Source organism: Manis pentadactyla, chromosome 9, assembly GCF_030020395.1.
Source record: "Manis pentadactyla isolate mManPen7 chromosome 9, mManPen7.hap1, whole genome shotgun sequence".
Lineage (NCBI taxonomy): Eukaryota > Metazoa > Chordata > Mammalia > Pholidota > Manidae > Manis > Manis pentadactyla.
Genome location: NC_080027.1, coordinates 117,556,545 through 117,568,760, shown reverse-complemented (window position 1 = coordinate 117,568,760; position 12,216 = coordinate 117,556,545). Strand labels below are relative to the sequence as shown.

The 12,216-nt window shown below is 39.4% G+C and overlaps 1 protein-coding gene across 1 annotated transcript in view; it reads left to right on the top strand.

The window, feature by feature from the left end:
- BATF3 (basic leucine zipper ATF-like transcription factor 3) overlaps positions 1-12,216 on the top strand; it is a 147,383-nt gene that overhangs the window by 5,119 nt on the left and 130,048 nt on the right. The window contains exons 2-3 of the mRNA XM_057508002.1: positions 2,477-2,556; positions 2,685-2,820. Of these exons, the coding sequence (XP_057363985.1) occupies positions 2,746-2,820 (75 nt within the window). The 5' untranslated portion in view covers positions 2,477-2,556; positions 2,685-2,745. The remainder of the gene's footprint in view (positions 1-2,476; positions 2,557-2,684; positions 2,821-12,216) is intronic.

The following is a 12,216-nucleotide window of genomic DNA, read 5'->3' as shown; positions in this document are numbered from 1 at the left end:
CACACCCTTGTTTTCTTCTAGGAGCTTTATACTTTCAGGTCTTCATTCAAGTCTGAGATAGGTGTCCAGTTTCATTCTTTTGCATGTGAATATTCAATTTTCCCAACGTTATTTATTGAAGATACTATCCTTTTACCATTGTGTGTTCTTGGCACCCTTGTCAAAGATTAGTTGGCTGTATATACATGGGTTTATTCCTGGGCTTTCTATTCTGTTTCATTGGCCTGTATATCTTCTTTTTTTTTTAATGGCTGGCCATTTTGGTTATCACAACTAGAATCTTGTCATGACTGGGTTGCTACTTGAAGTCTAGCAGGTAGAGGCCAGCGATGTAACTAAATATCCTACGTGAACAGGAAAATGCTTCACAACAAAGAATAATCCAGCCCCAAATGACAGTAGTGGCAAAACTGAGAAACTCTGCCCTAGTCCACACCACCAAAATCTCCTATTACTTGAAATATTGTAATAGCCGTCTAACTGGGTTTCCTTCTACTTTTAACCTTCTACAATCTCTTCTACACACAGCACTGCCATATGTTCTTTTAAAAACACAAATCAAATCTTGACACTTCCCAGCTTAAAACCTTCCAGTTATTTCCCATTATACTTAGGATGAAATTCCAAGTCCTTAACATAAAGGTGGTTTGATAGTTTTGCATTATATGGTCCTGCTTACTTGTTACCTCCTTTCATATCACTGCCCCTTTGACTACCATGCTTGAGATTTACCTGCCATCTCTTTGAACATTGGAAACGGTGAACTTATTCCTACCTGAGGGCCTTTGAACTTGTGTTCCATCTGCTTGAAAGTTCTTTTCTACAAGTTTTCACATGGTGGGCTGTTTCTCATCTTTCAAGACTCAGGTTGTGTTTTTTCATACAGTAGTACACAACAGCAGTAATACAATTCCTTCCAGGTTTCCAGACCTGATTCCAATGCGTGTGTGTTTGAAGGGGTCTTTCCACCCACAACACCAAGCAGTTCTTGAAAACCAGCAGGGTGTCCAAGAAATCAATTCTGATGCTATCTGCCCAGAGACAGCACAGGATTCCCCTGGTTAAGGGCTCTGTCCTACAAGACTGCCCTCCACCTCGACCCCACACCCGCACCCTCACTCCAGATGCCTCACTACAGATTGGAGGTTCCCACGACCTCCCCACCTCAGGTTAGATTTATTTACTGGAGCAGCTCACCGAACTCAGAAAAGCACTTATGCATAGAAATCTTTCAACAAGCTCTCTGGTATTTTCAGGGAAGTTCAGGAACCAACGGAATAGTGCATAGGGAGGAACAATGAAAAGATTCAGGGCTGAGCGCTAACATGGCCAATATTTTTAAGGGAGGGAGGGAAAAATGGCACCCAAGGAGGAGAGAAGGAATGGTGCACTGCCGGTACCAGGGAGAATGTCTCAGCTGTGAAGCGGAGCCACGTCGCAGCCCTCCCTGACTGGTCTATAGTGTGCTTGGGCCACTGTAATAAAACAACATAAATTGTGTGACTTAAACAATAGGGATTTATTTTCTCACAGTTCTGGAGGCTGGAAAATCTAAGATCAAGGTTCCAGCAGCATTTGGTGTCTGCTGAGAGCTCCATTCCTGGCTCGCAGGTGGCCTGCTGCTTGCCACACCCTCACGTGACCTTTTCTTTGCGGTGCACAGGTTGAGAAAGAGTGAGTCTCTCCCTCTCTTCTCGTAAAGCCACCAGTCCTATCAGATTAGGTGACATCATTTAACTTTAATTATCTCCTAAAGACACTGTTTCTAAATACAGTCACATTGGGGGTTAGAGCTTCAGTAAATGAATTTTGGAGGAGTACAATTCAGTCTGTAGTAATTGGTGTTTCCCTTTGTCATAAATGAAGAAAATTACTTGAACATAATATGATCCAAGAGGATCACCACATCAGTACTACGTTCTTGTTCTTTCAGACCATAAAAGCAAAACTCAGCTAAAACAGGGTGCTTGTTTTGGTCAAAACTGCATGAGACTTTTACCAAGGTTATGGAAATACGTATTTGATTTTTCTTTGGTATCATTAATCTACAGTTACATGAGGAACATTATGTTTACTAGACTCTCCCCTTCACCAAGTCCCCCCCACATACCGCATTAGTCACTGTCCATCAGCGTAGTAAGATGCTGTAGAATCACTACTTGTCTTCTCTGTGTTGCACAGCCCTCCCTGTGCCCCCCACACATTATACATGCTAATCGTAAGGCCCCCTTTCTTCTTCTTCCCCCACTTCTCCCTCCCTTCCCACCCATCCTCCCCAGTTGTATTTGATTTTTATTGTTATGACAGGTACTCGTATTAGGTGTATGGAAGTTTACAGAACCATTTTGTGAATAACTAATACCTGGCCCTCTTTCCATTCAGAATTTTAAACATGGTTTCCCTTTCCTTTGTTCCAAAAAAACTCACTTTGCTTTTTAAAATTCTCTAGCAGTCTGTCAATATTTTGGTTTTATAGGCATGACAAGGAGGTTTTATGGACATGGAAAAGAAATCCACACAGAAGTCCTGAAGATGCTGGGACTGGCAGAATTGGAGGTAGGAATTTTACTTTAAGATCTTTTGAGTAATTTCAAGTACATTTGATAAATTATTTTACTTGTTTCTCTCTCATTTTTTGCGAATATTTGAGAGAATAATTGGTTTACATTTTATGTCAATTTAAGGAAAACGCAAGCAAAAGAAAAAAGAAAAGCAAAAGAGAAAACACCCCCAGTCTCGACAGAGATGATCATCTTATTCCTCAGACGACTGCGTGTTCTCTTCTTCATCATCTTCGGGAAGCCAGACCAAGTACTCAAGGTAAGTTCATCATCCTGTTAAAAGTGTTTTATAGGTTAGATGACTTTGAAAAAAATTACTTAAAACTCCTTCATAACTTCTGTTTATCCAAGAAATGTTCCATGAGAAGACCCACTGTGTGCCAGGCATAGTGCTCCATGGCATGGTGCTTCAGCCAAGGAAGCCTTATTACATTGGGCAATGAAGACAAATAGTCCACTGCAATGCAGTGAGTGCTATGACTTGGTGCATGTGTTACAGGGGACTGTGATTAGTGGTATTTTATTTGATAGGTGAGATAGGGATAAAGTTGTTGATGAGTCATATAATAATACTGTAAACATAGATTAGAAGGTTTAGGATAGCAGTGTCCGGATTGTATACTATGATTATTGTCATTCAGCCTATGTGAGCGATTGAGGAATATGCTATAATTTTCCGTAGTTGAGTTTGATTTAGACCTCCTCAACCTCCAATTAGAATTGAAAGGGAGGCTATGGTAGCGAGTATGTTTATGTTGATTGTGGGTATGATTTAGTATAGAACTGAGATAAATGCGATTTTTTGTCAGGTTAAAAGTAGTATGCCTGATGCTAATGGGGTTCCTTGTGTTACTTCTGGCACTCAGAAGTGGAATGGGGCTATTCCTAATTTTATGACCATGGCTACAGTGATGATGATTGATGGTGCAGTATTGTGTAGTTTTGTGATGGCTCACTGTCCGTAAGTTATTAGGTTGATGGTGATGGCTAGTATTAATAACATGGATGCAGTGGCTTGGATCAGGAAGTATTTTGTAGCTGCTTCTATGACTCGTGGGTTGAAATTTTTTATTAAAATGGGAATCATGGCTAGTATATTTATTTCGAAGCTGATTCAAATTATTAGTCAGTGAGAGCTAATTAGGACGAGTATGGTCCCTAGGAATAGGGTTGTCAGAATGATAAATATGATGGGATTTATTAGTATGGGAATGTTATAATCCAACATTTTCGGGGTATGGGCCCGATAGCTTATTTAGCTGACCTTACCATAGATTATGGTGTAATTTGGTAGCATGGAGATTTTTGAGTTCTCAGGTGTGGGTTCAATGCCTGTTTTTCTAGAAATAAGAGGACTTAAACCTCTATTATTCACTCTATCAAAGTAATTCTTTTATCAGACATATTTCTTATGATTGAGGGGGAATGCTTGATATGGCGATTGGCATTGACACATATCATACGCATAGTGCTAGTGTTAGTGGTAAAAAAATTTTTCATAAAAAGTATATTAGTTGATCATAGCGGAATCGTGGATAGGATGCTTGGATTCATAGGAATGTGGCAGTTAGAGTGAGTGTTTTTACTACAAAGTTGGTTGTGTAAAGGCTTGGGGTATAGGGGTCGTGGAAGGCCCCTATAAAGAGTGTTACTGAGAGGATATTTATTATGATGATGTTTGCATATTCAGCTAGGAAGAAAAGTGCAAATGGACTGCTGCGTATTCTACATTAAAGCCTGAGACGAGTTCTGATTCCCCTTCTGTTAGGTCGAAGGGTGCTCGATTGGTTTCGGCTAGGGTTGAAATGAATCATATTATGGCCAAAGTCATGCGGGTACTAGTAATCATAATTTCTCTTGGGTAATGATTAGGGTGGAGAGTGTAAAGGATCCACTTATTAATAGTAAAGATAATAAGAAAATTGCTAGTGTTACTTCATATGAAATAGTCTGGGCTACTGCACGTAGCGCCCCAATGAGGGCATATTTGGAGTTGGAGGCTCATCTGATCATAGAATAGAGTATACAGCAAGGCTTGATATGGCTAATATAAATAATACCCTTAGGTTTATGTTAACCAGGGGGTGTGGTATTGGTAGTGGTACTCACATAGTCAGGCCAAGTGCTAATGCTAGAATAGGTGCTATAATAAACATTGCAATTGAAGATGGTAGGGGTTGTAGTGGTTCTTTAGTGAATAGTTTTACTGCATTGGCGATTGGTTGAAGTAGACCTCAAGGGCCTACAATGTTTGGGCCTTTTCGTAGTTGTATGTAGCCTAATATTTTACGTTCTGCTAGTGTTAGGAATGCGACAGCTAAGAGGATTGGGATAATTATTAGTAATATGTTGATGATGTACATTAGTGCTAGGGAGAGGAGTTGAACCTCTGTTATAAAAGTTTAAGTTTTATGCAATTGCCATTCTTTGCTACCTTAGCTAAATCCTGAGTCTGGGATTAAGAGTTGTTGTGAATTGGCTAAATTGAGAAGGGTCATTGATTAATTCGAGGGCGCCTGTGTAAGGTAGGCCCTACTTCTTTTGTCCTTTCGTACTGGGAGAAATATATAAATAGATAGAAACCGACCTGGATTACTCCGGTCTGAACTCAGATCACGTAGGACTTTAATCGTTGAACAAAAGAACCATTAATAGCAGTTGCACCATTGGGATGTCCTGATCCAACATCGAGGTCGTAAACCCTATTGTCGATATGAACTCTTGAATAGGATCGCGCTGTTATCCCTAGGGTAACTTATTCCATTGATCAAGCGATTGGATCAATTAACGGATTATCTGGATTTGTTAGTCTGGATTTGACCGCTCATAGGTTGTTTTTTGCTCTGAAGTCACCCCAACCAAAATTGACAGTTTAGGTTATTAATTTTTATCTGTTTAGAGTGATATTGAGTTGATTTTAAGCTGGTTAATTAAAGCTCCATAAGGTCTTCTCGTCTTATTATATTATCCCAGCCTCTTCACGGGGAGGTCAATTTCACTGGTCACAGATGAGAGACAGTAAAGCCCTCGTTTAGCCGTTCATACTAGTCCTTATTTAGAGAACAAGTGATTATGCTACCTTTGCATGGTCAGGATACCGCGGCCGTTTAACGACTCACTGGGCAGGCAGTACCTCTAATACTGGTTATGCTAGAGGTGATGTTTTTGGTAAACAGGCGGGGCTTGTGTTTGCCAAGTTCCTTTCATTTGTTTTAACCTTTCCTTTAGATTATGCACACCTTTGTTGGGTTAACGGTTCATTTAACAAAGTTTTATTTTTGGATTTAGTTTGTTTTGCTGTTAACTATCAGTGGGTTATCCATTCTGATATAAGCTTGTGCAAGGAGATTTATTTCTTGTTACTCATATTAAGAGTATTTCTTCTATTTGTTAATAGATTAGTCCAATATTAATTTAGGAGTTGATTTTGATTTGTGGTATTAGTTATGCTTTATTGTTGAGCTTAGACTCTTTCTTAATTGATGGCTGCTTTTAAGCCAACTATGGTTATTTTACTATTTACTCTCTAATTAAGATTTAATTCTGTTTCTAAAAAGCTGTACCTTTTTAGACTATACTTGAAAGTTACATTATAGTTTTTGGGCTTTTAGGTATATTTCAAGTTGAACTTAAATTCATTTTTTGGACAACCAGCTATCAGCAGGCTCGTTAGGCTTTTCACCTCTACCTGCAAGTCTTCTCACTATTTTGCCACATAGATGAGTGGGTTCTTTAAACTGCTCGTAGGTAGCTCGTCTGGTTTCGGGGTTTCCGGCTTAAGTTCTCTTTGTTGGAAGTTTTCTAGTTAGCTCATTATGCAAAAGGTATGAGGGGTAATCTTTGCTATTTTATACTGTAGACACATCTTTCATCTTTCCCTTACGGTACTCCTTCTATAGCGCCATATTATAATTTCTATCGCCTATACTTTAATTTGGTAAATGCTTTGGTTTATAAAATTTCTAATTTTACGTTGAGTGTTAGTTGGGCTAGCATTTGTTCAAAGTGAACATATTATTGAGATCTTCTGGGTGTAGGCCAGATGCTTTATTTAAGCTACACTTTGATTGCCCAAGCACACTTTCCAGTATGCTTACCTTGTTACTACTTGTCTCTTCTTATGCTCTAATATTTAGCTAATACGTTTAGTGGTATTCAAGGATTTGAAGAGGGTGACGGGCGGTGTGTGCGTGCTTTAGGGCCGAGTTCAGTTGAGCTTTCTATTCTCAGCTTACTGCTAAATCCTCCTTTGGCCCTCATTTTCATGAGGGTGTTCATTTATATTCTATTTTAGAAAATGTAGCCCATTTCTTTCCAATCCATAGGCTACACCTTGACCTAACGTATTTATATTTTAATAATCTTGCTTACTATGTGTCCTTTTTAGGGTTTGCTGAAGATGGCAGTATATAGGCTGTATTAGCGAGGATTGGTGAGGTCTATCGGGGTTTATCGATTATAGAACAGGCTCCTCTAGAGGGGTATAAAGCACCGCCAAGTCCTTTGAGTTTTAGGCTGTTGCTAGTAGTGCTCTGGCGAACAATTTTGTTTGGTGAATTATTTAAATTTAGGGCTAAGCATAGTGGGGTATCTAATCCCAGTTTGGGCCTTAGCTATCGTGTGTCGGTTTGATTAAAGTTACCTTCGTAATTCATTTTTACTATGATCATGACTTTTTACAGTTTGGTTAAGGCTTAACTTTATTTGAGTTCAATGCACCTTAGCACGTTTTATGCTGATTTTTTATTAATTAGGGTTAATCATATGACTGCGGTGGTTGGCACGAAATTTACCAACCCAGTACAATATGGCTAAGTCAAACTTTCATTTATGGCTTAATTTTTATCACTGCTGTCTCCCGTGGCGGTTTGGCTAAGCAAGGCGTTATTAGCTACCTTATTGGTGTGCTTGATACCAGCTCCTTTTGGTTCTATATAACTTGAAGGGCATTTTCACTGGGAGGCAGATACTTGCATGTGTAATTCTATTGAAAATTAATAAAAAGGCTGGGACCAAACCTATGTGTTTATGGAGTTTGTGAACTCATCTAAGCATTTTCAATGCTTTGCTTTAATTTTAAGCTATATTAACCTTTATTTCAAAATACATAGGGGGCTAGTAGTTTATATTACAGGCACCTATAAGAATTGATTGATATTTATATATAAGTGTATTATTTTATCTGTGGCTAATAGAAATCATTATGTAGGCAGAAAGCTGCGTTGGTAGTGTGTAGGTCTACATGCTTATGTAATACTTTATGCTTATTAGTACCTTTGTGTATGTATTCTTGCTTTTGGGGTTTGACAAGATGTTTAGTACATAAGGGCTTTTGGGGGGTAAGGGGGGGTTTGGTATATCAAACCTATGGTTATAAATTTAAATTAATTATTTTAGTATTTGTTGTAGTCTGTGTTCACAATCTTTGATCTCTGTAGGCTTGACCTAAAATGCTGTTATAAAATTTGTTATGTCCTGTAACCATTGACTGAATAATACCTAAGAGTTATTATGTACCACCAATAATATTCAATTAATGTCTAACTACAAGTTATCTACCCTGCCTAAGGTCAGTGATCCAGTTGAACCTAGCACCCTGAAAATTAAAAAATACCAGAGGCATGACAGTACAGTTATGTGTGAGCATGGGCTGATTAGTCACTAATCCATCGAGATGTCTTATTTAAGAGGAGTGAGTGAGCAGCTAGAGTAGTATGACCCTGAAGTAAGAACCAGATGCCAGATATAGATTCAACATAGCTACCCCCAATCTCAATGGGCCTGGAGCAAGAAGAGGGACACGATTGTGGGCGGGTTGGTGAATTCATGTGGCATGGTGATTAGGCGGCCTTGAGTGGTAGGGATATGCATGTTGACTGGAAATGATTTGACTTAATGTGCTATGTCCGATTAATAATAGTATGTACTATGTACTCTAAGGATATAATGTACCTGCTTATATGCATGAGCTAGATCATTAATGCACGATTAAACACAATATGTCCTATGTACTATAATAATATAATGTACCTGCTTATATGCATGAGCTAGATCATTAATGCACGATTAAACATAGTATGTCCTATGTACTATAATAATATAATGTACCTGCTTATATGCATGGGGCAAACCATTAATGCACGATTATACATAGCATATACTATGTATAGCTGCAAACCAGTGCTTCCACCATAAACAAGTAGATGAAATGCAGAAATCATCTGTTTAAAAGAATTGGAGAGCTACTAAAACAATGAAAACTGAAGGGGTTAAGATTCTAGAGAGGGAAGAACTATGGAGAGGTGAAATGATACAAAGTTGAGAGTTTGAGACACTCCGGAGGCTGGAGAATACAAACGCTCTGTTGAAAACCCAGGAGGGGCAGGAGTGAATCAGATAAATGGAGTTTTATCAGGACTATAATCTCATCTCAGCACAGCCCCTGATTGGGTTTAGATCATCATCCATCATTCTATTTGCCCAGTGGAAGAAGGGTGAATCATCTTGGAAGGAAGATTAACACCATGTAGAGCTTCTAGAATTTTGAAATACAAAATTCCTAACTTCAGGAAGAAATGACTAGATATTCTGACATGATTTAAAGTAAGATTAAAAAAATAAAGAACAGCCTTACAGTTAATCCAGATATTGGAGTCAGCTGACAATAATTTTACATAATTATAATTAATATATTCAAGAAAATATAGAGATTTGTAAACTATAAAAATAATGAAGTGGAAACTTTGGAATAAAAAGTGCATTACTTAAAATTAACAATTTTGGTAGATTTACCAGAAGATTAAACACAACAATAGACAGAAGTAGCAAACTGAAAGTTAAGTCAGGAGAGAGAAAAAAGAAAATCGAGAAACAGAGCATGGGAAACATGAAACACAGTGAAGAGGTCTAACATAAAATCAGCATCTAAGACAGAGCAGAGAGAATGAGGAAGAACCAATATTTGAAGGAGGTAATGGCCAAAAGCCTTCCAAAACACAGGAAATGCATCAACTGCAGATTCAAGAAACTTTGAAACCCCCAAGCTGAATAATACAAAAAAAAGTCAGGGAGGGAACTTTCATTTCTGCACAGTCAGGAATATGGTAGTCTCTTACAGCATGAAGTGGCTAATACAGTGAGTGACAGGCTAATAATTTCCTTTCCACTTCTCATTAAACTAATTCCTGTTTTTATTTCCCAATAAATTGTTTAATGGTTGTGTTCGTGTAGTTCCTGATAATAAGCATAACACTTTATACTTTCAATATTAATTAGAGATGGGATTCTCGTGGACTCACAGGAGTGTTTCCCTCTAGATAGGTTCCTAAGTGCCACATATTTGTAATATTGGGATACAATTATAAATAAATAATTCACTTTATCCATTATTTGTATCTTGCAATATTTTTCCAACTACCATAATAAAATATCAGTCTTAATTAAAATATCAGTCAATTCCTCTAACTCCTCAAATTCCTTTATCAGTAAAATGACTTGTAAAGATAGAGCTAAAACTTCCAATTCTTTAAAAAACTTTTAGATGCTACCAAAGGAAAAATTAAGAGGAGGGAAAAGGAATAAGTGGAGGAATTCTGCAGGAACCCAGGGCATTAGGTTCAAGTCACTGCCTGAGAGGTGGGGAGGCCTCTGCAGCCAGTGAGAAAGGGATGCACGTTCTGGTAGACCAGGTTCTCTTTGTGGTCTTGGGAAAGTCACAACTGTCTAAACCTCTGCTTCCTTGTCTGTTAACGAGGGGAAAAAAATATCTGCCTCACCATGTTGTTGGTGAGGATAAAACGAGATCATGTGCACACAGCGCTCAGCATGTGCCTGGCACTCACAGTAAGTGTCCCAAGATGATAGGGCATTTTTGGGCTGCTCTTGCCAGTGGTTTGTTTGCTGTTGGGCAAGTCACTTGGCTGCTGGGCCACTGGAAATGGTGCTACTGCCTCGTCTACCTGCCAGGGTTAGTGGGGAGGTCAAAGGCGAAAACATTTGGAAGGAAGGAAATGCGATGTGCTGCTTGACAGAGATGCCCAGAGTGGATGTGGCTGGGGAAGTGGCCCAGGTCATGGGGACAGGCCACAGGGGACAGAGGGCAGGCGAGCCGGTGGAAAGCAAGAGCAGGCACATGCCACATGCAGTACAAGCCCCCAGGCCGGCAGGGAGGGAATCATAGGGTCACCTTTTTGGTCCCACTGCTTCTGCTCATAGCTTTACCTGCATTCCTCTCAGGTAATCCCCACCACAACAGCATCGTGTAGATATTACTGCTCCAATGAGCAAACAGACTCAACGAGGGTAAATAACTGTGCCAAGATCACTCGGTTTGTAGATGACATAGTAGGTGCCTCACTTTTGCCACTGGGAGAGCATGTGATCCTGCAACAGCTTCTGCCCAGGTGTCTCATGTCCCAGGGCCATGCTGGGCTAACTTGCCAAGGGGATCCCCTGGCTGCCTCGGGGCTGGTGGGGAGCAGTGCATTGCTCATTCGTGGGGACCCCACAGCCAGCAAGACAGACTCATGGCTGAGCCTCCCATGACCTTCAAGGGCCTTTGGCAAGTGAGAACGAGCTTGGTTCCCAGGTCTGGCTTGTGTCTGAAGACTGCTCGAAGCCCAATGGATAGGAGTGTGTCACCATCTCTACCCTCCCTCACACCTTTGCCTGCCACCTCATGATCTTGCCACTAGTCACAAGAAGGGAAGAGAGGGTTAGCAGAGCCCCTTCCCAGCCAGCCACTCCCACCCAGTGGACTCCACAGCTCCCTCTTTTTCTCCGCTCCCCTCCCTTTCACACACACACACACACACACACACACACACACACACACACACACACACACACCAATAGTTTCTACAGCAGACACCACGTAATTGTCATCCAACGTGATTGTATTAAGGTTTATAAGAAACAGCTCAGAATTCACCATTCTGTCCATCTTTCCAGTTGCTATAAAACGTTATTTGCGGCATTCTTTACAAGTAACATCTCCTCTCTTCTCCAAGCATTTCCTGAACACTGCTGGGCAAAGATGATAAACGTCTGTGTGATAAACAACCTTGCGACCATCTGGGTGTAGCTGTATGCTATGTTTCTTTCCCTTTAGTGTTACCTATAAAATTTTAGCATACTATAGTTCTAAAATTATCTAATATAGCCTGGAATTATTCAGTATTTCAAGTCCCCTCTTGAGCAAGACAAAGAAAGACCTTATACCTTACCTATTGATCAAGGACACCTCTACCCCAATTTAGCTTTTTGTTTGTGTTTAGAACTTGTTCTTCTCTTGTTAAAAAATGCCTTTTAATGGTCACTGCTTTTTTGCACTCGATGATGAATTAAATGTATCAACAAAATTTTCCAAATTCTGTGATTACTGATATTTCTTGAATCTGATGCCTGCCTTCTAGTTTCATTATTCTTGCTGCACTATGGTGGTAGACTATCTTAGTTTTTATTTCATCCTTGCTCTTGGATTTTGTTTTATTTACTTTCATTTATCATATGAAATACATTACAGCATTGTATTTGACACTCATTTTTTCTGATGGCTTTATTGAAATATTGTTCATATACCAATTTACCCATTTAAATTGTACTAACTCCATGACTTTTAGTGTATATTCACAGTTATAAAACCATCACCATAATT